A 27,846-nucleotide genomic window follows, 5' to 3' on the forward strand; every position below is an offset into this window, starting at 1 on the left:
TTTTACTAAACAAAAACAGTTACAAATAACATTAAATAATTGAATAGGATGAGAGACACGCTGCAATCACCATAGAGTAGATACATATAATTATAAATAATTAAGTAAGATGATATTAAACATAATTAGTTAAATAAAATGATATTAGAGACACTCCATTTAATAAGAATAATTATAAAATACACAAATAAAAAGTGAATATAGAAAAATGATAGACGATTACTTTCTTTTTACTTAATTATTTAGATAATAAAAAGAAATTTTGATACAAGAATTCAGAAAACATTATCTTGCTCAGACATATAGCTTAGATCTTTTAATATTTTTGTCTTTGAATGTTACTTGGGATTCACAGTTTTGACATTCATGACAATAAATAAAAGTATTTATCTATGTGAATTACTCTTTATATTTGACTGTATATCTTTGCTGATTTATGATTTGTTATTATTATGAATTTTAATATTTATATATTATAATTAAGATTGGCAATAAATAATACTGAAAAGGCAAAACAGTAAGAAGAATTATCGGAGGAAGGTACAACTAACTAACAAACTACGTAACAAACAATTGTAGTTTTACCGTTAGATTATCTTGTTTGTCATAATTGAATTATTGTTATAATGGTAAGAGAGAGAGAGTGAGAGTGGTAGAAATCAAAGATGATGACGATTCACGCTGCAATCACTTCTTTCTGTTTGTCCGATTAGGTTGTTTGTGTCGTGTCGGAAAATCTGTGGGAATGGGATCGTGCCTCTCGTTGACGGAGGCGTCATCGTTGCCTTCCATGGATGCATGTGATGAACCGTTATGCAGTCCCATCACATTCTCCGATTACAGAATCGAAATGCGGGTCCACAGAGTTCCTGGGAGATTGTTCTTGAACGGTTCATCGCAGGTTGCTTCCTTGTTCTGCAAGCAAGGCAACGGAACGATCAACCAGGATGCAATGCTTCTTTGGGACAACTTCTGTTCCAAGGACGACGCCGTTTTCTGCGGCGTTTTTGATGGCCACGGACCTCATGGCCATCTGGTTGCCAAGAAACTCAGAGACTCGTTTCCTTTGAAGCTCATTGCTCAGTGGAATTCCATAAACCCTAACACCACCTACAGCTATCGGAATTTCTTCAACACATCCTTCGATGACTTCCAACACGATAGCGTTGCTCCGACTAATATTGCAACGTTGAGACAATCTTTTGTGAGGGCTTGCAAGACGATGGACTCAGAACTCAGAGACCAGAATCAGATCGATTGCTCTTCCAGTGGCTCCACTGCTGTTATTCTGCTGAAGCAGGTGAGTATCACATCGCATCATCTTCTTCAGTTCTTCACTTCTCATTCATTCATTCATTCATTCATCGATTCTTCAAGGGTCACGACCTTGTTATTGCCAATGTCGGTGACTCCCGAGCTGTATTGGCTACCCAAGACCGTAATGGTTCCCTTACTGCCGTTCAATTGACCACTGACCTTAAGCCTGATCTTCCAAGTACGTCTCTGTCTCTCCATTGTCGTTCTTTCTTTGCATCCAATCAATGCACTCTTACTCTGTTTTTATTCTCTTTCCTCTATCAGGGGAAGCAGAGAGGATAAGGATTTGTAAGGGAAGAGTTTTTGCCCTTAAAAGTGAACCATGGATTTCTAGAGTATGGCTGCCCAATGTTAACTCCCCTGGGCTTGCCATGTCAAGGGCTTTTGGAGATTTTTGTCTCAAGGACTTCGGAATCATCTCTGTTCCTGATTTCTCCTATCACCGCCTTACTCACAGGGATCAATTTGTTGTGTTAGCCACAGATGGGGTAACGAACTCTTAACTCCCTTTTTTCATTTATCATACCATCCTCATACTTGTGTTATCATGTACATACATTCAACTCTCTTTAGGTATGGGATGTTTTATCAAACCAAGAAGTAGTGTCCATTGTGGCATCTACTCCACGCTCTTCCGCGGCTCGAATACTGGTTGACGCAGCTGTTCAGGCATGGAAAGCCAAGCTTCCTTCTTCTAAGGTTGATGATTGCTCTGTGGTATGCCTCTTCCTTAATTCCAAGTCGGACTTAAAACCATCAACTACCAACACAGACCCATCAAATGACGTTGAGCAGTCATCACCAACACTACTCAGAGTGGAGCCTGAAGAAAAGTGCCAATAGTATATATCTTTTCTGTCAACCATCACTCACTTCATTTAGAAGAGAAACTATTAGGCTGCATCCTTAATTTCAGAAATACACTCACATCCTGAGGCTTAACTAAATTTCATTTGTGTCTCCCCCCAAATAAATCTCCCTCAATTTATATAACAAAATAAAGTTGCACATACTACCCATTAACACATCTCACTTGATTTTCTTTATGCAGTTACGAGTATAGATAGAGAGATATAGTGATGTAAATAGATACGGAATATGAAGTATAATTTTATTAAACCTCAGGGGTGTGTCTGTATATTACATAATTTATCTTATATTTTTACATATACAGGGTAAAGGGATACTATCGTTTTTTTTCTTTAGCTCGAGGCCTTTTTCCTATCTGTATATCCCGTAGATGTGAACTTCTGTATATCCAAGTCCCTAGATTATATTAAGCAGTTTATCCAGTGGGTTGCTTGAAACAAGAGAAATGAAAAGAATAAGAATCTTGTTTTCTATTTCTGTTAATTATATTTTAATTTACACACTCCAAATAGCCACACCTTCCAAAGCCAAGTTTTTTTGAAATAAAGAAAGAGTTAAACTGGAAAGTTTAAGCCATTATTACAACTTCCACCTAAACTGTTTACATAATATTAGAATATAATGCAAACACTCAATGCATGAAGATAGATGTTTATTAGACCTCGAGGTTAGCTAAAGAATTATATAAATTATCTAATACTTTAAAAGGGAAAAAATAAGTTTCATGTTGATTTCAAATGACTGTAAAATATAATGATGCAGTGAAGTCAAGCTGCCTAGAGTCTGTCGGCCACTACATAAGGATGTAGTATCATTGAACTGTGTAGAACTTGTTTGATGTTGATATAGAACTTTTCCAACCAAATGCTACTTGAAGATTGTATAACAAGACCTTTCTATTGGTATCGCATTAACTTCTGAACACATGAATAGATTTCTCAATGGGCTTGAACTTGTGGGAGATGCTGGCTGGCTGGCTGGCTGCAAATGTGCAGTCAAAAAATGTTAACTTGTGGAATGATCCACTTGGAGCCGTTATTATTGGAATCCACCAGCTGAAGTTATCTGGTTGGAAGCTAGAAGAGTGTGGTGCTTTTGGAAATGAGCTCATTGCCTGAATTAAAAGAGGCTTTTCTGAAAGGAAAGGTAACTCTCTTAGGTCCTTTCTCCATTCTCCAATTGTTGTTTTTTAAAATTATTGTAGACGGTGTTGACTAATTTTCATTTTAAATGTACTCCCTTTTGTTCCAGGAAATGAAGATTGCAGACAATTTGGACAATGAGACTGAAAGCTACTCTGATGAATATACTGAAGAACTACTTTAAGATAGATATTCCCTCAGAAAGTCCAGGTTAGAAAGTATTGATGATTTGAAAGGCCTGCAATTTAAATGCCTAGTGCAAAAAGATACTTAAGAAATATGACAAAAAATGAAGCCAAGATGCAACCAAGCCTAGGGAGGACAAAAATTTTAAAAACTCTGTACACTGGAAATATATAACTAAATAAACAGACAGTCTGATAGCCTTGATAACATCCTTAATAGTTGCAAGGATTTTTGAAATATGAGGGAAATTCAATTCAGATGTAGCAAATTTGATAGTAGTTTTTCCTTTATTTCAAAGTAATGTATGCCGTGTTTTACCGGTACTGTTTAGTTTTCACATCTGGGCTCCTCTTCATTTTAAATGCATATATTTTGAAATATACAAACTTGTCATTTTAAGTTGCAGATACTAGGTAAAACTCTTGGAAAACCTGAAACCAGTGTCAGGACATATAAAGAAGCTGAGATTCGAGCTGGGTGTGATAATGCATTGTCCTTCATATTTCTCTTTTGGGTACATGATCCTTTGCAATTTAGTCAGAAAATTTTCAGGAAATATTCATCAGTATCTGTGATTTTTGTTCATGTTTATTCCTAGACTACAGATTTCCTTACCAAACATAACAAGTATATTATGAATATACATATTATCTGACTTTTCTACGTATGTTTTTAGTGTCATTTTACAGGTTTCAAAAACGTGTACGATTCTTCTAAAAGCTGTTAGAAATACTCCTGGTTCTCAAGGTTGGGATGTCCTTGTTCCGGGATCTGCTTTAGGAAAATTGGTTCAGGCACCAATACCGAGTTGCATTTAGAAATATCATGGAGAATGTTATTATCATATTTACTGTGTGCTTCTGTGTATGAGAGAGAAACCTTATATAGAAAAACCCTTATTGCATTTAGAGAAGTGATTCATCCCTTGCTTAGATATCTAAAATGGGAATGTATCCTTGTACTAAAACTACGGCAAGATGAGTCTTGAATGATAATCCTGCATAAATCACGTCACGAATATGATGGGTTTGTTTTTCACATCAGTACTTTACCACCAAGATTTTTTTTACTGCAAATACCCACTTCAACTTGCAACATATATCCTTTACTAACATGAGTTTGGGTTTCTTTGAGCTAGGCTGAAAGAACTGTTCCTGGTTCACTACAATAGTGGAAGGACCTATATTTGTTAACAAAGCTGATGGTGACGAAGAGGTATGTACTTATATATTTGTATTTGAGAGCATATCATATTAATATTTATTAGTTCATTACACTGGCAGGTAACAGCTGCTGGGAGGAACATAGTGGGATTTATACTTGAGCAAGAACTGCTTCACTTATCTCATCTTGGTGTTAGGGCACGACAGGCATGTATTCTTTCTAAGTATCCAATCAATGATTTTTGAAGTTTGATTATCTACAATATGACATTCATACTGCTATTGTTTATCAAAGGAAAAAGTCGTCTTTATGACATGTGAAGATGTAGAAAAAGTTGCTGATTGTGTCATATGTGAGGGTTATATTGTAAGACATTTTGACTTGATCTTGTGGTATAATGGTTTCGATTTTTTCCTGCTTCAATTTAACTTTTCAGGTTGGAATCTGAAGTTATCCTCTTCGGTGAACACTTTCTGATGATGTGGAGTTGAACCTTGATTACGATACACTATCAGGTACGCTCATCCCTTATCTTCAAAATATATAAAAAAAATATGATATATGTAAAGTACACTTCTTGGGTGTTACTAAAATTAAAATGAAAATTATGAAATATTATCCTTATTGATCACTTGCTAATATTTAAAAATAAAAGTAACATGTTTTTTAAATCATTCATAAAGGTGAATATTTCTATATCTTGTATATATTTTATTTTTTTTACATTGTTCAAAGGTCTTGATATTTTACGGGTGTCATCGAAAAATTTGCAAGGTTTGATGCTGGATAGGCTATATAGAATTTAATTAACTTTAAATAAAGTCTCGTATTCTAATTTAATAAATAAAAAAGTAATTAAGTGAAATTCTTTGTTCAACCTATATTTATATTTTTTAAAACTTCAAAAACTTTAGTCAATATTAGATATGGTAATTTGTCTTTTCTATTTATTCGTTGCATGAAATAATTAAAAACATAAGTTGAATAAAACTTGCAAGAAATTAGACAGTGCGGAAAAAATAATTTAAAACAATAACTACATAATTTAAATAAAAAAAACACTCATTATTATGGATTATAGATATTTTTTTATATTAACCAAATATTTCCATAAAATGATATCTTCCTAATTGGACAAATATTCGTTCGATCTGATCTCTTTCATCAAACCAATGAAAACATTTAATTTTTTAATGCAAATTAACTAAGTTATTAATTACACTTAACTAAATTTTCCTCTTTTTATATTAATTACTTTTAAGAGTGTAAAATGACAAATAAAGGGAGTTAGTAATGGATGGTTTTAGGTGAATGACAAAAAAGAACTTTTAATTGTAATTTATTATTCGGATATTCCTTTTTTGAATTGATACTTCTCTTTTTAAGACATAGTAGGTTTTAATAGAAAATACCTTTTAACAACATTGCACTGTTCCCCCTTTTCATGTTTTAGAGGTCTTTGCAACCTCTTCAGAAGCAAAATGAGTGTAAAAGTGTTATATTATAGTTATCGACGTTGCAAAAGCACTTTGGCGTCGTGCTTATTTTCCCATGTCGCTTAATATTCGGCTAATTAAAGCCTCCTTCTTTCCGGTAAGAGGAAGATTATGTGCGGTAAGATAATATTTCAACTCCACCACAGTCAAATCCTTTAACTGCAAAACAATATCAAATTATTCCGTCAGAATAGATTAATTTGTAAAACTTTTAAAAGTTTCTAGAAATTTAGAGAAAAGGTCACTTTTCATGAAATGAAATAGAATATTTTTGTCAAATGACTAGAAAAATCTTCCTATTCATTTTAACATATTTTTTATTTTAAATTGATTATCAATAGAATATTTTTTATTTCCTTGCAGTCTAACATAACATGGATTCCATTTAATTGTTGAGTCAAGTCAGTACGGCAGTTGTTGAGCATAGTCCACCGTCGCGGAGTCCACCGCTGTCGAGTCCACCGCTGTGGAGTGCACCGCTGTCGAGTTGTCGAGTCCACCGTTGTGGAGTCCACCGTTGTGGAGTCCGCCGTTGTGGAGTCCGCTGCTGTCGAGTCCGCAGTTGTCGAGCCCACCGTCGTGGAGTCCACTGTTGTCGAGTCCACTGTTGTCGAGCCCACCGTCGTGGAGTCCACAGTCATTGCCGACTTGGGCCAATGTCTAGTCATGTTAGCCCGGGCTCATGTCGACTCTTGAGTCGGTCTCGACTGTTTTTGAAACTAGTCAGCCCATCTCAACCTGAGTTGGGCGAATGTTGAGCCAAGTTGACTCAGGCTCATGCCTTAGGTCGAGCCTAGTTCGCCCGAGTCGACTCGAGTCCATGGGTGGAGTCGGTCCGGGTCCATGCCTACCTATGTCAGGTTAGATAATCCACTTTATATCTAGATTTAATCCACTTTAAATAGGATATGTACCTAGACTTAATCCACTTTAAATGGATTTGAAAAAATCCATAAATTTGATTAGTTAAAATGGATATGAACCTAGATTTAATCCACTTTAAATGGATTTGAAAAAATCCATAAATTTGATTAGTTAAAATGGATATGTACCTAGATTTAATCCAGATTTAATCCACTTTAAATGGATTTGAAAAAATACATAAATTTGATTAGTTAAAATGGATATGGATTTGAAATCATTTTTAAAATCCAATCCATGACCACTCGTAACTGTATGGCTTGTCCAGTACAGTTTGCAGTATGTTCGTTGTAAAATTGGCTGAAGCTTAAGCACACCTGCCTATCCCACAAATAAGCAGTGCATGAAATAACTTCCAAGAATTACCTTTCCAGTATCAGCAAGCTCACCCCAGTCATATTGTTCACACTCTTTTGTTGCAAACTCTGCATTTGCTTTTCGTTTCTTTGAGGCTTCAGTTGGCTTCCCAATGCCCTGCTCATTCTCCTCATCATAGTTATCCCCATATACAGAGGTTTTGAATTCTTCTAATGCCTTCACCACTCCTGGTCTGCAGGTAACAAGCAGGATTATCATTTCATACTAAACTCTTAAACAGCAAATATTTTCCAATGAAGAGATCAAAGGTCAAACAGAACAAAGCATTTTCTCAGTTTCATTTTTACAGTCTGCAAAATTAAGACTCAACAAAATACTCAATTAATTATGAAATAACTCGAGCTTACCTGGCCAAGCCTTCCTCGTCAGGTAATGTTTCATCTTTCATTTCCGGAATATCATACTCTTCCAATGCCAATGCCTGAAGTACAGCATAGTGTCTTTGCAAGGCTGATAATGAAAAAGCTTATTTGTTACCAACAGTAATCATAATATCTTTTCATTTTGCAAATGGGAATAATAAATAGAAGTAGAACAAGTCACACATAGCAAGTAACTAATGATCATACACTATAAAGGAATAAAATCAAAAATAAGTAAACAGGCATGAAGTTAATATATTTTTTTCTACAGTTTATTCATTTCATTGAGTAAAAATTCAACAAAAGGTCAAATTCTTGGGAAAAGTTAAAGGAATGGAATGTATAAATGCAATGCTTTTCAACAAAAAAATAAACTATCAGAGTTGAAGTTATGAAAATATTGGGGTAGATGAGATGGGTTAAAAAGGATGAGAGTCAGAGGCATATTAAGAAAAATACGAGAGAATCTAGCCTAAATGATTTGGTCATGCAGGGAGAAATCAACAGCAGCCCAAGTAAGAAAAGCGGATGAACAAAAAGATTAACAAAAACGACATTTTATGTTTCATTGAACAAGCTCTTGATCTTTCCAAAAAATTGGTTTTTAAGATATAGCACAGTGGCTTCATTCGATCAAGGTGGTAAACAACCACCGAGTGAAAAAGCTTTGGATGCAATTTATCAGGTTCAGAAATAAACTCTTCAATATATACATCATTTATGTTTAAACAACAAACAAGATCAGTAGAATATTTCTCCAAACAATGAACATTATATTTGGAGAAATCTTGAGTAGAACACTGTCTTTATTTATTTTCAACCACCCTTCGTATAGAAATCACCCATATCTTGAAGTAAACTGTCCATAATTCAGGCGAGGTAAGAGTTTGTATTTAAGGTTTAAGTAATGATGATGACACAATGCAGCAGATAACCAATGAAGCTAACTAGAAGTATATACAGAACTTGTCAATCATCAAGGAGAGGGAGTAAACTAGAGGAAGAGAGAAGATGCTTACCAGGGTTGGTAAATTGGCATACAGAAAAATCTTTCAAGTCAACACGCTTAATTAAATCAGCTGCCTTTTTTATTTGATCACTACTTGCTTTAGTCACCATCCCACTTGTATCTGAATAACGCTGTAAAAATCATACCCAGCAAGACAATAACTTCATATTTAAAATTTTCACCGTTATTGACATTATAAGTTTGAAGACGAAATATTGCAGTTTTCTACCTCTTCAACAAGTCTAATGTCATCAGAATATGGAAGATAAATCATGTGCATTCCGGGTGGCTCAATCTGACTACCTGATTGAACAACTTCTTCCTAACAATCATACACAAGTTAAGAATCTGATACAAACACATAAAATCAATAGTTGAGATTATGATTACATTGTACTGATTGCAATCATGTTATTGAGATCTTTCTAGATATAGGTTAAATATGTGTTAATTCAGGAGTTTGGAATGATTCAAAGTGAAGCACACCACTTTTTGTTCTATATATGTTTTTCCAATCTATGCATTTACTCATTTGTTTATGCTGATAATATAATGATTGCAAGTGATGATCTTGATGGTATTGAATGCCTCAAACAACAAAGATTTTCTTCAAATATTTAGGAGAGCGGCATGCTGGATAATGAGCCAAATGATTCTCATGTACCCAAATGGAGGCTTCTACCTAACCAGGATGTCCTATTCTGATCCTAGGGATGCTACAGGTTGGTTGGCAAAGTTAATTAATTGACATATCAAAGCCAGACATGGGGCAGATTGTTCAACTGACAAGCAATCTATTCCTGACAACTATGGTTTTAAAAAGTAATCTCATTCCATGGAGGAGTATACAGCAAAATGTTTGAGAGGTCCAATGCAAAGGCAAACTACTACCTGACCATAGCCCTCACCACATGTGAACTCGTAAGTCGTGAGTGAAACAACTTCTCCAAGTGTTACAATTTTGCATAGAAGGTATTGGAAAGTTATCTTAATTGCAATCAACGGCCCGCCTCATCTGTGGCCTCTCTAGGGTTGTCTTAATTGCAACCTCAAGGATGGTAATTTAGTCCCAACTAGAAATACGGCTTAAATATAGCTTATAAAACTTGGGTGAACCTTACCAACTCATTTTATAAGGTTAAGTTAGGTCTTCTAAGATGGTATTAGAGTCCTTCCAAGATTATTATTAGATTACATGTATTTGCCACGCTACAGGCCTGTAGCTGTAGCATGGCCATGAGGGGGAATGTTAGAAAATCACCTTTATGGCAATCAGCACTAGCCCAACTCAGGTGGAACCTCTTTGGGGACTGTGTTAATTGTCAGCTGTTAAAGGTGGTGATTTAGTCTCAAATTGATTAGATATGACACAAATAAAACTTATAAAGATTGGACAGTTCTCTTACAAACTGGTTTTGTGAGATTGGGTTAGGTTTTCTAAGTCTATGCCTTATAAACCTTATTTGTGACAACTGAGCAGCCTTGTACATTGTCTTTCATCAAGCTTTTCATGAACAAACAACAAATTGAGATTTACTATAATTTTATTCATAATAAAATTATCTTAGAGGAGATCGCTACATCATTTGCTGGTAAGCAACCAGGACCAGCATACCAAATTTTAAATTATAGCACTTGGACTTCTATTAACCATATTATCTCAAAGACATTCCGATGTGGCTATAGTAGGAATTAGTCAATAACTTGAGATGTAGAGAAGAAAGCTTGAGCATAAGTAAAAAGATCAAAGTCCAGGAAATATAAGTAAACAAAAGAATGCAAGACAATTACAACAGCAAAGTAGCGCTCTAAAATTATTCAGAAGTTGAGAGGCAAAGCCATCAAACTACCACGTCACATTAGCTTTGAAGTCAAGAAAGCAATCATTCGTAATAATGCCAAATTTATAGCATTCAACGAATTGTACCTGTGCAATGAGAGCAACCAATTGAGGGCGAGAACAACTGCCACTAAAAGCAACAGCAAAACTGACAGAAACATCAGAAAATTACTTTGATTGGTAATTATTAGCACATACAAGTCATTTAACATCAGTCATATTGCAACCACAAAAACTACCACATCAATTGTGTAATAGCAATGTAGTAATATTACAAGAGGATGCTTTATTAATCTATAATAATTGTCACTTGTTTTTGTATATACAGACACTACCTAACTTGATTTCAATTGCAGCTTTCACAAATCCCTCTCTTTCCCTTTTCCTACTAACTCCATGAAACTGCCCCATAAATAGCAAAAATTTCTAGGTGTAGAATTAATTGATTCAACATTTTACCAATTCAAACTCTAATTTGATAAACAAATAACTTTTTAGGAAAAAGAAAATGCAGATATCCAATTGCAAAGAAATTTATCAGAATCAGACTACATTATTTAAGATATTAAATTTTCATAATTGCTAAAAACAAAAAATAAAAAGTTGATGTAGACATGAATAAAGGATGTGACAGTGCAATTGAAAAAACCCTTAAAGACAAGGAATCAAGGATACCGGTTGAGTTGTATCATGGACCTATGCAGGGCAATGAAGATGCACATGCTGCTGTCTGTACCCTGCAAAGTAAATGACATCACAGAAGAATACTATGAAATAGAAAAAGTGAGAAACATACAAACTAGAGAAGCAAGCATGTAAGATACATTTGGTGCAACTATTATACAGGTAGCATTTCCGAAAACACCAACAGACCACTAGATATGAACACTATTTGATTTGTAAATGGGACACTATAAGCACCCATTCCATGAGGGCAATTTATCGGTAGAACAGTAATCAGCACAATTTGCATCAAAACAAGATTCCTGATGACAAGATGACGAATGCACATCATTTATGTACCAATGAAAGAACATCACATTCTATTGAAATCACACATCAAATAAAGATATGACGAGTGTGATCCTTATAAAACATGAGCAGTTAAGCCCAATTTCTGAAAAGTGAGAACTAGCTTAAACCTTACAAGGACTACATTGATCATATCTCTAGCAGATGTGATCTAAACACACCCATAATTGATAATTTGTACTCTAGAACAAAGACAAATACAGGCTTTGAGTCAAAATCAACCTCACAAGCGTACTGCAAGGTGAGAACTGCCCAAACCCTAGGGAGTAAGGACTATATATGAAAAATACCCAAACCTTGTATAAAATAAGGATTATGTCATAATTTCCATTTTTCTGCCTTTTTCATTGATCATTACGATGTATAAATATTACAAAGATATTTACAGCCACCAATAGCAATAATGGCACAATTTTTCTAATTCCTATAATTAGGTAATCTAATGAATACAAGGATTTCTAATTTAAAATAAACATTATAATTAACATTTAATAGAAAACATCAACCATTGGATCCTGATTGACACTATAGTGGTCATAAAAGTTTGATGTGGACCTCAACATTGTCGATGCACAATTTCACCAAAATGAAACAACGTTAAGAGTATTTGATAAGAAATCAGCACCAAGCACAAAAGTTGCAACTAAAACCAAACATTATTCATAACTAAAGATGCCATCAACAGTTCATATATGACAAAAACCAGTTACCTCATCACTCGGATAAAGGAAAGTTGATGGTTTCAAGTTGTAATAATCTCTCAAGCAACTCAGTGGCTTGAACCCTAAAAGATGTAGATGTCCGGTTGAAACTCTTTTAATTTCAGATAGTTGCCTCATCAAAAATGTAATATTCTGGCTGAAAAAATCAATAATATTATAATTAGATTGAAAAGGAAACAACAGGGCCTCAAGAAATAGAATAAGGGCATTTGAAGTATTTATACAGGCATGCATTTAAAAGTTTCATGTCATCTGTCCAACAAATATCCCACAGTTGGTTATTCTTACATACCTTCTGAAGCACTGAATCCCAAAAATTAAAAAGGCCAAGCACTGTGTCACTCAAAAAAGATTGCAATGATACTATTCACCCTATATTTTCAGAAACTAAACAAAACCATCTCACATCTTCCTTCAATGACAGATTTGTCCAAGAACAAATAACTGGCTATGATCGAGATCCCATAAACTCCTCTTCTCAACAACGATAGCAATGTCTCATATGGTACAGTTAATATTATTTGTCAAATCAAATCTAAATAGAAAAGATTGAAGTGAAGAAAATTGTCCAAACATTCAAATTAAATACAGATAAAAGCATAAAATGCATACCTTTTATAAGGTAAAAACCGTGTAGTAGGTTCTTCCAGCACTGCACCAGTATCAGCACAAATGAAAATTCTTTCAATCTGCACCATCAAACCAGTTTACAATTGTCTTATACAGTTCTAAGAGCACTCAGCATTATGGTCTGACTAAAAAAATATAACCAATGGGAATTCAAGAGCATTGTGATTCTACAGATAAAATCATATAACAAAAAAGAGCATGACTGTACAACACTAACAACAGGAAAAATGAAGCAGCAATTTTTTTTGTAGTAGCTTGACTTTCATAAAAACTAACAGGAAGTCATAAAAAAAGTCCAAAAACATTCTTTCTCCAAAGTAATAATTATATTCTACAAATAAATTTTAGAAAGTAGACTCATCTTTTTTGGCTATCTATATACGATAGTTATGGATACAAGGATCATGTCCAGTTTCAGTAAGGGACATTATTTTATTGTAATGTAAAAACTACAAAAAGAACAAGATTTCAACTTCTAAAATTTAAATTGTATCATTATACCATTCCAAGGAAAATATACTATTTTCAAATTTAGATTATAAAATTAATCACCTTCAAAGGACGATTAGTAACAGAATCAAGCCATGTGATAGCTCCTACACATCAAAAGCATGGGGTGTCATTCAATATAATATAAGCTGAATATGTATAAGCTATAATTTTCCAGGTTAAAAACTTAAAAGGAACCAATGGAAAACTTCGCACATGTCACATGGACCATAACAAAACACAAGAACAACGAAAATGAATTATGCAAAATAATAGCTTCTATAAGCTGAAAATGTATATACTATAAATTTCCAAGTTAAAAACTTAAAAGGAAGGGACCAATGCAAAATTTTGCAGAGGTTACACAGCACAAAATAAAACAAAAACACTGGGATTATGCAAAATTATAGCTTTTAAAAGCTAGAAAAGTGACGTTAAATTCCTACCAGGTGCAGTGGGACGAATTAAGGCATAAGAATTAAGTTCTATGGATATCCCATTAACTATTGTGAATTTAAGTCTTTTGACGATGCGCTTCGTAAACATGCGTTTTCTTAACTGATCTTTCATATCCTCCAATCTGAAATTCAAACACAAAAATTGATAAAACTGAGACTTAAATTGAATTGTGCTTAAATAAGCATTGCTTGTAATTTTAACCCAATTTGTAACTATTAGTTGCACAACATCATAATCTAACTAAATATAAATAATATCACAAAAACGTGAGATGTTTTGTTAAGTAATGATTTCAAGCAATACTACATTTTCATCCTTTAAATAATTGAGACATGGAGCCACTTTCCACTGGGATATGTGATTCACATTAATCAATTTCACCTCTTTTATGGGGTAAATTTAAGTAAACTATAGAAAGATACCCCAATACATGCCAATTGTATAGACGTGTCCCTAATGCAAGATCAGCACCATATTGTCTAGTAATAAACCACGCCTATAGAATAAATGACAAATCATTTGCACCTGAAACTTCCTTAATTTAATGGTTTAGATGACAGTTTTTTAACATAAAGTCTAACTATTTGATTATATCCTCTATGGGATCTAGGGATGGCAAATAAACCTGCCCCGCAGGTATTGTTCCAACCTGTCCCGATTTTGACGAAGAATCCCAGCATTGACCGAGTATAGGTATGGGTAAATACCCAATTTCTTAAATTGGGTATGGGGACGAGGATGGATATGGATTAGGTAACCTAAAAAATTTATCTACACTTTTCTCTTTGATCCTTAGTTTTGTTTCAATTGGATAATCCTTCTTTCTCTCGCACAACTTTTCATTCTCTCTCTCAATTGTTCAACTTGTTCAATATCACTGTTCAAAATTACTAAAATATATTTAATTTATTAGGTAACATAAAAAATTTATATTAACTTTTCTTTGATTTTTAGTTTCATAATTTATTTATAGGTTATACATTTGGTCATTTTTACTCTTTTATATAATTATTTGACCTTTATCCCATTGTTATTTGATACTCTCATTTGACATTTCTACAATTATAATTTCTTTTGTGATATTTGACATTGAAGAAAAGAAAATGCGTATTCTTTTGATCTTAAAATACTTTATAATATCATATTTTCTTTGTTGTGAATTTTATTTTTTATAAAAAAAATTATTAACTTATATTTGGAATAGTAAGATACTCTTTTCCCGATGGGGGATGGGATAGTCAAACCCGCACCAGCCCGGTCCGTGGCCATCCGCATACTTTTGACAACCTTGATTACACATTTTTCCCTTGCTATGGTTTCCTTCAAATGTGTATTGCATTTCATCAAACAAACATACAAGTAAAACTACAATGTCCAATTTCAATAACACGAGAGAAATAAATCACAGAACATCATAAATAGGATGCCATACTTGTTTCCTGCAGCTGGGATAAAGTCAACTAAATCATCTCCTTGCAACCCAATCAAATCCTAAAAGGCATACAATTGACAAGTAAACATGGAAAAATTATAAGGATCAGTTTAGAGAAGAAATTTAGGGGGGGAAGCATAACAAATATATGTCATAGATATGTAGACATACAGCATAGAATTGAGATACATTGAACACTTCATCAGAGCAACTCAATGGAAGAAGTTCAATAGAAATTCCAAGATCCTGTGCATCCTTAACAAATAAAAAAAAAAGTAATTATGAAACCACTGGCATTCTTCAAACCTTGTAGTTTTACCATCTATGCAATAAACAAAAGCATATGTTAATGGGTACTTTAGCTCTCTGCAGGGTCATTCTTATCATATCTGATTTTGCAGCTCCTATGATACTCCCAAAAGGATCATCATCATTTGTGAACAAAAGTATGCGTTTGTCAATCGTCTTTGCTGACCTGGCATTTGTTGCCCATAATCAGTAACCAATAATCACGTGAAAGACTGAAAGTAATGTGTGTATCCATAACCAATATATTACCCTTTACGAAGAAGTGCCTGAGCTGCCCAGATAGCATTGTACAGAGAATTTTCTCGAGTATCAGACACAATGCCATGCTGACTTCCAATGTGTTTAGAAAATGATTCTAGAGAAGATTGAAACAAACAATAGCCTCAGAATTATCAAATACATAATACACAAAACAAGACAGATTCTGAATCAGAAACTAATCCTATTAAATGCATAATTATTCACATCATACAAAAGCATTACACTAAGTTTATAAGGATTGAAAAAGATACAACCTATACACTAATAATGTGAATGTATTATGAGTTATTAGCAGACATAACATAATAAATGTAATCATAGGTTTAATTAAATTCACTACTTTACTTTTTTGTTCAACTTCACATCCTCTTTCTAATTTTATCTGCCAGTCATCAGAGCCAAAACAACACCATTATATTATCCAAAAAATACTTCAAACCCTAGTTATAGCTTAAAAAAAAAACTTCAAACAAGGAAATTTGCACCAGGTAAACAATACTTTGCCTGTACAATATCATGCAGTAAACTTTAATCATCTCGTCAGTGCTTCATATGACAAAAAAAAACAACGAAATTAACAAGAATACAACACCAAGTTCAATGTCATCATCTCTTATGAAAAGGAGATGACAACAAGATATTTTAGGATAAATAAGGTCCACCTAAACGGTTCTCTATATCCACCGCCACAACTGGAAAGCCCAAAAACTTACCCTCCAACTGGTCAAATTCTTTTATGAGCCTTGCAGTTGGCCTGTCTAGAAACTCTCTTTCAGGAACAGTAAATACAAAAACACTGTTTAAGCCTTGTAAATTCTGCTTCTCCCTCTGAAATAACAAATGGATTAAAAACGAGAGAGTGCAAAACAAGATACACCGAATTAGAGTTTTGCCTTAGTAAAATGCGCAGTGAAGGATTTCATTATAGCCACCACATTTCACTGAGGTAGCAAGGCGAAAATTTAATTCTAATTAAAGTGCATAACCGATAATTTTAGGGTTTAAGATTTATAAAGCTAAAAGTCATAAACCTAGTCTTGTACTTTGTAATTTCCACCACCACACACATCAAGAATAAAAGCAAGAAGCGGTGAGTAAAAACTTACAGTATTGAAGAAGCATATGGCGACTTGATCGTAGGATCTGCTAATGATTTGAGTCTTTAGTGTTTGAGATATACAAGAGATCGCAATGTGGAAATAGGTTTCAAGGTTCTGGTGAGATCGCAAAATGTGGCATGGATGGCGAGTTAGTGAGTGGCAAGAAAGTGAAGGAAAATGAACAGTAATCAAAGGAGAAGAAAAGAAAAGTTACCGAAGTGCAAACGGCGTTGAACATTTTAGGCGAAGCATCGACCAGGTAAACCACGTATTCTTTGGTCGATTCATCTTCCTGATGTAAGGGTTTTGACGTTTGAACAGAACAGAACAGAAAGAAATGGAAAAAGAAAAATTAGAGTGAGAGAAAGTAGTTTACAAGGAGCGAGCGATGAGCCTCGGCGTAGTCTTCGTCGTCTCTGAAGATATCATCAGCGTCCAAATCCATCGTGCTCTGACTCTTCCACTTCGCTTCGAATCGAAACCCCTTTTATCTCTCTCTCTAACTCGCGCCCAAAACGTTCTTTGACTCTGCTGCTTAAAATTTATACGATGTTCCTTATATACGTGTGTGAAAACATGTTTAGGCAAGTAAGTATTGTTTTAAATTATTGTTGGTCGCATTATTAAAATAGTTCAATTTAATTTTATCAATATTTTAATTGTTAGAACCTATATTCTAACTAATTGTTTCCTTCTATAAGAAAATGTAATTTAATAAACCTGCTATATTAATAAATTTGAACAAAACAATATATCTACAATTTTTAATTCTAAGTAATGTTAAATTAATTGTTTTTATTAGATTATATATTTTAAATCTGTCATAAGTACATGACATTAAATAATTTATGAATAATTTTTCAAAACTTCCAAAAATATGAATGAGTTGTTCTACGAAGAATTTAGAAGAATCTCTCGTAAATTTATTGTCTTAAGGCATGTGAATTTACTCAATTATTGTTATAATTTAAATGCGAGAATTATCCTCTACACCAATTTTTATTTTTTTTATAAAAGCTTTTATGCACAACCAATTTTTATTTAGTCTCATTTTAAGTTATTGTTTCCTTTTAAGTTATTGTTGTAAAACCATAACACTTGTAGATTAATTCTTTATTTTTCTTCAACATATATGTATATAAATATATGCTAAAATTTTAAGATACCCAAATACTTTTATTACTAGAACTGTTTGTTTCTGTATTACATTAGAACACACTTTCAACACAAGATACAATAAGTCATATATTTAACCATTTTTTATATAATAAACAAAGTCACAAATTAAATAATAAAAATATAACATATATATATATATATATATATATATATATATACACACACACACATACTACAGCCCAATATCATATTAAAATAAAGTAGTTCGATAAAAAAAAAAATACTATAGCCTAAGATCATATTAAAATATAATACGATAAAAAAATGTGCACACGTTTATTTAAAACTCAAGAAAATAAGGCGTTTAAGGGTTGACACTGTTAATAATAAAAGCAAACACATATTTGCGTATTTATACTCGTAAACAAAACTTGACCTCTAATTTGGTTTCACAAATTGTAAATCTAAGGTTAACATTCTCCCAGACAAACATTCATGGCTATTTACATTTATATATTAAACAATAAACTATTAAACGGCCATTTTGGTAAAACATTTGTTCTATAACAAGCTGGCATATGCGTTCCCGCGGCTTCCTATTTTTATAGAAGTAATTTACAGTAAAGCTATTCAAACATGAATTCAATCAAACTTTACTTTTTTTAAACTAAAAAAAAGGACCCCAAGATCAAGTAAGTTTGAAGGGTAAAATTTTAAGTTGAAAACTTGTACACAAAAAAATTATAAATATTGATAAAGAATGGATATCACTGTTTTACAACGTGCAGCAAGCCACAGTACAAAAAGCTTTGCACAGCCCAAAACTGTTTTACTTTCGACTCAAAATTTTATAGGACCAAAATCTAACTTAAAAATACAAAGAATTATCAAGTATTCCCCACCAAAAATTACCAATAGAGCCAAGCCAACCTGTCTATGTGACAGGAGAGAAACGCCACAGAACTCCGATACATGAAGCCATTACTGCGCTAACCCAACAAAGGACGATGGTTCCCATATATTGGAAACAGCATAACCGTCAACTCAACAAAATATACTGTCTGTGACAGAAGAGAAACGCCACAGAACTCGCATACATCAAGCCATTGCTGCGCTAACCCAATTACAGACAATGGTTCCGATATATTGGAAACAGCATAACCGTCAACTCAACAAAATAGACTCGAAGGGGGCGGACAATGAGGAGAATGGCCACTCTCATCCATTGGATAGTGCACCAAACTCCTGAATCCACATCCTCTGAAGTCAACGAGAACTTCAGAGCACCAAACTCACCCTATCAATATCAAACCTGAAAACTCTTTAAAGTTCACAGGACCAACTAGGACCACTGAGCCAATAAATGCCTCATAAAAATACGTAACCATCTGTTTCTCTTACCAAGAATATACACACCCGAGAGCTTAAGAATCCGTGATAGCTGATGACTTCTCTAATTTTTCCTTCTCAATCTCCCCTCTTCTCAGCTCAGCATGCTGTGTAACACCATTTGCAAGAGCTTGATAAGAGAACTCGAGTGTCTGGGTAAGGTTTTGAAATCCCAATGGATCTGATGATTGCATCACTACAGCAAAATTTATATTTATGTCAGACAACAAGGAGAGCATTCATGAAACTTATAACATGTTTTAAGGGGCAGTATCAGCATACCTTTCATTGTATCCACAAAGAAAACAAAAGGATCTACGTCATCAATTGGAGAATGCAACTCTTCATCATCACTAAAGTCATCATCTGAGTCGTCGTCATCATCCTCATCATTGGGCCGGAATGTCTTTGTCTTCAGAGTGACATTGTAGAAAGACAATAAGAATTAAAAATTCAAAAAGGTAAAATAAAATAAACTTCTATTTATTGTCAAAAGCAATTTACTGAACACTTCCATGTAGTAAATACTCTATCGGCTAAATATCACTTTATGCAAAATGTGGTATAGATAGGGAATCAAACACAATCCCCCACCACCTATGAGTTACGACCAGCTGCTAAAGAATGAAGCTGACAGTGGTTATAAAATATTGAATCACTCAAATGTATTTATCTATTTCAATAATGATCAATGGCAAATGCCAACAAAACAAAAATTTATAAAATTAATATGCTAAATGATTAAAAATTAAAATATCTTACTTTTAATGCTCTCTAATTTTCTCTACACGTGAATCACATCTAAAATTAAATTTCTCACCCTCTCAACAATAAACTGCTCCCAATTTTGTTTCATAACTTGCAAAACAAAAAATAATATAAATATTGTTCTAAAATAAATGAAGTTTCAGAATCAAATTGTGAAACACTAGAATGGACATGTAAAACCACAAATTCACAATTCCTTTATTGAATCAATACAGGCATACAAAGGTATTTAGGTTTTCGTATCCACAAACCTGTTCAGCCAACTTTCTAAATTTACTACTGTCAGCTTCATCCCCGTCCTCAGCATCAATTCCCATTTCCCTGTCAGAACCATTGCCATCTTCATCTTCATCATCAGTTTGAAAGTCATCCATATCATCATCATCTTCTTCAGCTTCAGCTTCTTCCTCTTTTGCAGCTTCTGCAAAGAAATGCAAATGCTGAGAATTAGATGAACATAAATCTCAGAAAAAATTAAAAAAAAGTATACTAAAGGAGAACATGCAGTTGCAGTTCTCCAATATCACAGTTACAGAGAAAAGATGACATTAAGACCTGCAACTTGATCCTTGTATGCAACCAGAAGATCAAGAGTGGCCCGCAACACCTGGCTAAGAGCATCTCCAGGCAATTGACCAGCCGGAAGTGCAAGTAATGATGTCAAACCAAGACAACAAACTTTCTTGTCATGTACCCTGCATAATTAGATCTAGATATTGTCACACAAATTACTTTATTACAAAAAACCATAGAAGGGGGATAATGAAGAGGCGGGAAAATACAGACCTCTTAAAATTAGCACGCACACCATTCTTTTTCACTCCTTGCAACATATTAAACCAAAGATTGAAGATGTCTGATGCCCAACCTAACTTTTGCAGTATACTGAGAGTGAGTGCTGCATTGTAGTAAAGAGCATCTGCAATCTACAAAAAGGTACTCAGTAAGTTAGGAAAAATCACGAAACAGATCAACTGAAGTCATTCTCATAGAAATATATCAATAAATTAAACAACAATTTTCACAAATTTTAACTTAATAAATCATGCAAAGAAATGCAATCAATGTTAATGAGGAGAACAAGCTTCAAAAACTATGCACAAAATTATACATATTCCATTTTTTTAATAAACCAAATTATTCATGTAAGTTAAGATTGAAAAAACAGTATAATTCTGCATAGTTTCAATTTTCGAATGTCATTCATTTTGGATCATTTTTTATCTTTTGAGCATTTGTATATAAATTTGAACAACTATGATAGTCAGTCATCATGCAATCGACTATCCCACTATGATAGTATTATTGGCATGGCTGATCCAGGCCACTATTCTCGGATAATGAGTACAGAAAATCCAGCTGTTGAACATGTCAAAATGTCATAATTAAGTAACAAGCAAATTATCCAATTCATGCATGATGCGTGTCAATATGGATATTCATAACCCCTTACCACTTGCATGAGAAGACATTTCAAATACGATTTTTCAGTCCGATGTAAGCGTTCAACTGTAATTCTGAGATATGGCTCAACCCATTGATCAACCTGCCCTTTGCAGTTCAGCAACACAACTTCAATAAGTTTCGGAGCTGGCTCAATATCATTGTCCTCCATATTTTTGCCTGCCATAACCTTCAATGTGAAATAAAAATCAGATACATATAAATTCATTATTATATAAAATGAATTTTTAACCTAAATCTGCTTAACAGGTGCTCGCTGAACTAATTCTAATAAGGAAAAGATAACTTACAGATGAAATCATATTCCATAGACTCTGTTGATAGTCAGGTTCCTTGCAAGTAAGGAAATGAGCAGTTCCCCTAGAAATATAATTGTCCAAAGGAACCAGAATATCTGCAGAAGAAACAAGACAAATAAATACAAAAGTATGGTTGCAGATTATACATGCCCACACCAATTTGAATGTCCAGGTACTTCATGTCAACAATACAACCAAGCTATATAATTGAAACTAAAGATGCCCCCCCGCCTTCGAATAGTATGAATATCAGCTCCATGTATAGAACCCATTTTATAAAACAACCAAGATATTTTATTGAGTGCCCAGCTGACTTTATCTTCAATTTTACTGGGAGACACCAAAAGAACTCTAGCTTCATATTAATGTACAAAAGGTTAAGCAAGAGATGATCCAAACTATGTGTTTGACTATGATAGAGCAAACAGAAATTGAGATGAATTGTAGCCAAAATGTAGTTGAGAAGCATACTTGGAAAGAAGTCTATCGCCCAATCTGCAAGTGCTTCCATCATCAGTGGCCAAAGACTCCACATATCCAATGATATTGTTGGAGAGAAAAAGGTCATATATGAAACAATCTCCAAAACTTCTTCAAAAACCTCTGCATGCATTCACAGCAGGTAATGAAAATAAATAAAAGCAACCCAAGTGGAATTAAATTTCAGAACAATAGCCTTCCTAACAGAATTTAACAATAAAAATGAATGTCTCCTTTGAGAATCCAAGCGCAAAGTGCCGGATAAACCAGCCTAAGTTGTTCTCAACATCACATTATTTAAACACAAACTGAAGCATACTACTCCATATTAAACCTAAAAACATAACAGCTGTCCAAAAAAGTCAAGGCGGGAGTCCTTATAATCACTTTATGTTCTACAATATAGATGAGAACATCTAAAATACTCTCATCAGATTTTTTTTATTTGCAAAAACTCCTGCATATAATCATCCAACAGGTAAATGAGTTGGGGGAGGGGAGGACATCATCAAAGTCATCAGAAACATGATTCAGAGGGGTAAATACCTTGCCCATCAGTTGTTAACATTCTTCGCATTATGGGAAGCAAGGTTGGCTCGAATTGAACAAATAGTTGAGGAAGACTGCTCACTGATTCAAGTATCGTGCTAATAGCACGCAGACAACCCACAGCAGCAAGAGCACCTGGATCGTCAGCTTCATCATCAGCTTCGGCGGTGTTCATGCACCTCCAAAATGCAGCTGCCTGTTGTAAGAAAGAAAATGACAATGTTATAAAGCAAGCACAACTCTTTTGGCAGATTCAAATGTTTTAAAATATATATTACCAAATTTTGGCAAAGCCCAAGAGCATAAGGTGCCATTTCTTCCCCAAACTTGTCCACAATAGTCTCCAAGGTAAATACAAGGTCCTCATTCTCAATTTCATTCATAAGTTTGAAGAACTCTGGATTTTTTGTTTTTGTCAGTTACACCACTATCAAAGCCAAATAATAAATGAACAAGTACAGACATTTTTTTCACATTCACCTACCATCAAGGAGTTGAGGAAGAATGGGTCGAATTTCATTCAAATCTGCATCAGCAAATAAACATAATCAGTGCTAAGCTTTAGAAAGATTTATTAAAATCAAAATAGAACCAAAGACTATAAACCCACCTTTGCAAGCCTCAACAAAAGAACGCAAAGCAAAAACAGAATCAATGCGAGCAGGAAGTTCAGGATCACGCATTCCACATACAACACACTGCAATGCCTTCCGAAAATTGTTCTGGTCTGAGAAGCTAATCTGGGCATATTGTCCTGCAACCCATGCTGCCTATTTTTCACAAGAAAGTCAATGGATAGCCAAAATATCAAGAATATAAATCGAAAATTTCATAAGTAATGTCTGGTTCAAGTTTTAATTAATTTTCACCGACTAACATAAATATTAAACTGTGACGTAAATGTTTTGTTTGGTTATATATAAGCTATTTAGAGAAGATGGCAGCATTCACTGCCTATTAAAATGATAGAGAAATGAAGAAAACAAGATTATTTCTTAAATAGAGGCTCAAAACCCAAACAGGTGGGAGGATTGTGAGGAAAATAACAAGAGGATATTTTCTTAGTATACATTTACTTTGCAGCCAATAAAAGTTGTATACACATTATCTTATTCTCAAACAATACATTTATAATAAAATTTAAAAACACAATACTTTCTGTTTTTTCTACGACATAAAACACTGAAAAGATTTTCAATTTCCCTTTTTAACGTTCTTGGATTAGAAGTCTACTCTCGACCTTCTTCTCTGCCAAGTGAAACCAAGTGAAGAGTGTTTTACGCTAACCATGCCATAGATAATAACTATGCTCATAAAGATGTGTAATCTCTTATTTATGCAAATTTTTCCTCCAAAAATTGTTAAAGATGGGCAATTGTACATCAAACTAGGGCTGCTTTTAGTATGGCATTCCATATAGTGCAATGCAAACTTAGCCTTTTCTTAAAAACATTCTGCTTTATGCCCAAAAGAAGGATAAAAGGCAAAGAGTGAAAATGACCTGCATGCAAAAAAGATGCAATCATAAACTATATATAGAAGATGGTACCTTGGCCCTAAGGTGGCCAACTGGACTGCTAAACTCGGGAAAGACATGTTGAACCAACATATGCTCAAGTTCTGATTTGTACGGCTCGGTGTGCTTCAATCTTTCACAAAGTGCTCCAATAGCAAGAAGTGCACCATCTTTCTGTCTATAGGGTTTGTATTCTGCAGATGCTTCATCATACCTAATAAAGTGAAAACCCAATTACAACACTATATAAATCATCTAATTTATCAGAAAGCAGTATATTATTTACCTTTTAAAAATTTCAACTATGAATTGTATAAACTTGTGAAGATTATCTTTCCCACGTTTTCGAATCAACTCACTCACAAAATCCATGGAAGCAGTTTTGGGACTATACAAGTCTTCAATAATGTCTGTAATTAAGAATTAGAAGCAATAAGCATGTGCCAATGAGTTCCTTGAAATTTCATGTCTATGTATACACTTCAATAAGACTTACCGTAGCCTTTTCTTACATATTCATGCGGATCTTCATCCCAAAGCTTTTGATCATTATCATTAAAGCACAGAAGAGGGAAAACTATTTCAAAAAGAAGAACATCAAGCCGAGGCTGCAGTGCAGAATACATGCTATTCTTCGATATACTGCATATATTAAAAGAAATTAAGAGAAAAAATTAAGTCCATGATCATTAATATCCTGAAAAGTCAGCACTGGTAAAATAACAGCATTCAACAGAGATACTAATATTCTAAATATGTGCAAAGTGAAGACCTTAGAAAGGAGGGATGAGATGATCAATGGACACAGAGCAACCCATTCACCCCTTCCTTCCCCAACAAATATGTAAAGGACTATTCAGTATGGGTCTCAAGGACTAATCGGTATGGGTCTGGATACATGAACTTCAAGAAGCTACAAGGTTCAAAAGACCAAACTATCCCAGTATTTGATTTTGGGATGAATGTATATTTCATAACATCTCAAGATCACTATTACTTAGGTTTACTAGCATTAGTAGTTAATAATATTTTGGTTTAATAATTTCACCCAAACGCCAGAGGTTTATATCTAGGGAGATCAAGCATTGGACAATTGGGCTGGTCTCATGCGAGGATTGGTAAAGACGACTAGCAAACATTAACTAATTAATTAGGCAAAAAAAGTTGGTTAGCATAGAGAGAAATTATGAGTGGCGCTAATTTCAAGGGTTATGTTGGAAAACTAACACAAATTGTCAGCAAATTTAATGTTACTAACAACATGGGCCAACTTTCTTTAACTTCGATGAAAGAGTAAACGGACAAAAGTAGTAGTTATGAAGCTAAGCTCAAATATCCCAATCAATAACAAAAAGACTTTATCAACTAAGTTGAGTTGAGATTACTAATTAATGACAACATGTGGCAATTCATAAACTAAACATGCAAGCTTAGTGCACAAAAATGTCTTACCTGAATATGGATATCCCTTCATAAATAAGAAAAAGATCAGACCTATACATAAATAAATGAGCATAAAATAATTGATGAGTACCTGTTGCTTAGATACTGAAGAACCAGGTTGATAACTCTGTCTGGTAAATAGCCACCAACTCGAATGGCATTCAGTAGATTTAAGTAGCAGTCCAATATCTTCCAAGCATAGTGCTTCTGAAACATTTGGGCAAAGGCTTTGTTTTCCATGTTTTGCAGCTTCAAGTCACCAAATCTATAACAAGGTCATTTAAACACGAGTACAAAAAGAAAATTAATCACTGGACAGGATAGCTCATAATTGTCAACCAAATCAATTCACAATCTCAAACATACCGAGTATAGAGCCTATTTAGAATGTGAACTGTCCATTTTTTTACCTTCCACCAACCCCATGACTTGCGAAGCTCGGGATCGGCAGGCTGGCCCTCCAATGGAACAGGGCTCTCTAACACGTTTAAAAACAGCACCATCCAAGCATTGAATACATTTTGATCAAACAAAAGCTTCGGAACCTCCAACTGAACAAGTTAAAACGATGCACACGGAATTGCATTCGTCAATTACGAACAGTCAGGAGGAGAAAAGCATAAAAAAAGGCAACAGAAAGTGATAACTTTATCTCAACACTGAAAAAGGAATAGATTCTATGGTTCTTTTTCCCGTAGATTAAAGAGAGAGAGAGAGAGAGAGAGAGAGAGAAAACGTACGTAGATGGAGGACCAGAAAATTTTACAGATAAGCTTGATCAAATCCGCAACTTCGATTGAGGGATTGGGAATTTGGACGAAGGCGTTAAATATAGTGAGGAGAAGAGGAAAGGTCTGCTGGACAACGCCATAAACTGGCATCCTCTCTTCATCCGACTTGAACCTGCAGAGGGAGAGTGAAGGTATTCCTATTAGTGACGGTTGGGCGTTTTCCACGCGATATTAAGAAGAAAAAGAGTGACTCACTCGTATTTTCTAGAAAGAATCCGCAGCACAAACAAAGCGGCGTGGACTTGCTGTTGATCCTGCAAGTTCTGCTTGATCCAGTCGAGCAGATGAGGAAACTGCTCCGGATAATCCGAATGGATAACGGTTTTGAGGCACTCACCGAGCTGCACCCTGCGGTGGAATAGAATCAGGCGCAGTATAGTAGCAGGAAGTGAGAAGAGTAGCAGGCGCAGCATAGTATAGAACGCTGTACCTGAGAAGAGGAGGAAGCTGAGGGAGAAAGAGGAGGATGTGATTCCGGAGGAGAAGCTTATCGTCCGGCGAGACGGAGATTTTGGCGTGGTGATCGGTAGACCAATTCTTGGCGACGAAGTTCTTGAAATGGATGGCGGCGACTTGTCGGACCGCCATGTCGCGGTTGGTGTCGACGATGATTTGGAAGAGGCTGACCGGATGCTGCGGAACGTACTGCATCTCATCCAACCGCTGCTCGGCGCCCTTCCGTTCATCGGGATTCGGACTCAGAGCAGCCTGCAGTATGACAGCCAGATCCATCTTCTTCCCTTCGCTTCGTTTCGCTTCTGCTCTGAGTCTTCTTCCCCAATGCGATGCTCCTTCTGCTACACACTCACACTAGGGTTTACCACCGCAAATGAAACATATCTATCTATTAGGGTTTTTTATTAAGGTTTCAAAATTACACTTTCACACACACTTCGCATATTTTATTTT

General features: G+C 34.5%; 3 protein-coding genes across 7 annotated transcripts; 1 reads left to right on the forward strand and 2 right to left on the reverse strand.

Moving 5' to 3' along the window:
- Window positions 1–589: 589 nt before the first annotated feature.
- LOC137828773 (probable protein phosphatase 2C 33) lies at window positions 590–10,254 on the forward strand. 5 transcript variants are annotated; one of them, XR_011083967.1, is made up of 11 exons: window positions 590–1,300; window positions 1,378–1,495; window positions 1,582–1,805; window positions 1,891–2,159; window positions 3,121–3,333; window positions 3,439–3,539; window positions 3,922–4,029; window positions 4,192–4,730; window positions 4,799–4,885; window positions 5,116–5,194; window positions 9,467–10,254. XR_011083967.1 is itself a non-coding variant. In XM_068635457.1 (4 exons), exons 1-4 carry the CDS (start codon window positions 746–748, stop codon window positions 2,158–2,160), a joined length of 1,167 nt encoding a protein of 388 aa, XP_068491558.1. In that variant the 5' UTR covers window positions 590–745; the 3' UTR covers window positions 2,161–3,049. The 5 variants fall into 5 exon arrangements, 1 of the variants encoding a protein (XP_068491558.1); XR_011083965.1 differs by having other exon boundaries at window positions 3,922–4,730; XR_011083966.1 differs by lacking the exon at window positions 9,467–10,254 and adding an exon at window positions 7,653–7,828 and having other exon boundaries at window positions 3,922–4,730.
- On the reverse strand, window positions 5,988–17,695 carry LOC137828772 (ATP-dependent DNA helicase 2 subunit KU70). Its single transcript, XM_068635455.1, has 19 exons — window positions 17,496–17,695; window positions 17,334–17,411; window positions 17,126–17,233; window positions 16,733–16,847; window positions 16,008–16,113; window positions 15,807–15,924; window positions 15,621–15,704; window positions 15,450–15,508; window positions 14,005–14,138; window positions 13,622–13,665; window positions 13,052–13,128; window positions 12,428–12,575; window positions 11,361–11,422; window positions 10,773–10,833; window positions 9,075–9,167; window positions 8,856–8,976; window positions 7,822–7,924; window positions 7,463–7,646; window positions 5,988–6,334 (listed from the first exon to the last, which is right to left on the reverse strand). Exons 1-19 carry the CDS (start codon window positions 17,562–17,564, stop codon window positions 6,221–6,223), a joined length of 1,878 nt encoding a protein of 625 aa, XP_068491556.1. The 5' UTR covers window positions 17,565–17,695; the 3' UTR covers window positions 5,988–6,220.
- Window positions 17,696–18,964: 1,269 nt separating this feature from the next.
- On the reverse strand, window positions 18,965–27,834 carry LOC137828774 (importin beta-like SAD2). The gene is made up of 20 exons (XM_068635458.1): window positions 27,368–27,834; window positions 27,133–27,285; window positions 26,887–27,049; window positions 26,513–26,697; window positions 26,238–26,411; window positions 25,200–25,345; window positions 24,990–25,113; window positions 24,737–24,917; window positions 23,798–23,957; window positions 23,672–23,713; window positions 23,466–23,584; window positions 23,185–23,383; window positions 22,630–22,761; window positions 22,150–22,253; window positions 21,849–22,028; window positions 21,182–21,321; window positions 20,951–21,090; window positions 20,647–20,816; window positions 19,910–20,039; window positions 18,965–19,823 (listed from the first exon to the last, which is right to left on the reverse strand). Exons 1-20 carry the CDS (start codon window positions 27,667–27,669, stop codon window positions 19,663–19,665), a joined length of 3,105 nt encoding a protein of 1,034 aa, XP_068491559.1. The 5' UTR covers window positions 27,670–27,834; the 3' UTR covers window positions 18,965–19,662.
- Window positions 27,835–27,846: the final 12 nt, after the last annotated feature.

Source organism: Phaseolus vulgaris, chromosome 7 (assembly GCF_000499845.2).
Source record: "Phaseolus vulgaris cultivar G19833 chromosome 7, P. vulgaris v2.0, whole genome shotgun sequence".
In the NCBI taxonomy this organism is placed as follows: domain Eukaryota; kingdom Viridiplantae; phylum Streptophyta; class Magnoliopsida; order Fabales; family Fabaceae; genus Phaseolus; species Phaseolus vulgaris.

Coding starts and splice junctions, on each gene's coding strand:
- LOC137828774 (XM_068635458.1), bottom strand. CDS start 27,669: ATGGATCTGGCTGTCATACTGCAGGCTGCTCTGAGTCCGAATCCCGAT. Junction 27,286..27,367: donor CAGCTTCCTCCTCTTCTCAG/GTACAGCGTTCT, acceptor ATTCCACCGCAG/GGTGCAGCTCGGTGAGTGCC. Junction 20,040..20,646: donor TTAGAAAGTTGGCTGAACAG/GTTTGTGGATAC, acceptor GTCACTCTGAAG/ACAAAGACATTCCGGCCCAA.
- LOC137828773 (XM_068635457.1), top strand. CDS start 746: ATGGGATCGTGCCTCTCGTTGACGGAGGCGTCATCGTTGCCTTCCATG. Junction 1,496..1,581: donor CCTTAAGCCTGATCTTCCAA/GTACGTCTCTGT, acceptor TTCCTCTATCAG/GGGAAGCAGAGAGGATAAGG. Junction 1,806..1,890: donor TTGTGTTAGCCACAGATGGG/GTAACGAACTCT, acceptor AACTCTCTTTAG/GTATGGGATGTTTTATCAAA.
- LOC137828772 (XM_068635455.1), bottom strand. CDS start 17,564: ATGGATTTGGACGCTGATGATATCTTCAGAGACGACGAAGACTACGCC. Junction 13,666..14,004: donor AATTCGTCCCACTGCACCTG/GTAGGAATTTAA, acceptor TTTGATGTGTAG/GAGCTATCACATGGCTTGAT. Junction 13,129..13,621: donor TTACTAATCGTCCTTTGAAG/GTGATTAATTTT, acceptor TTGATGGTGCAG/ATTGAAAGAATTTTCATTTG.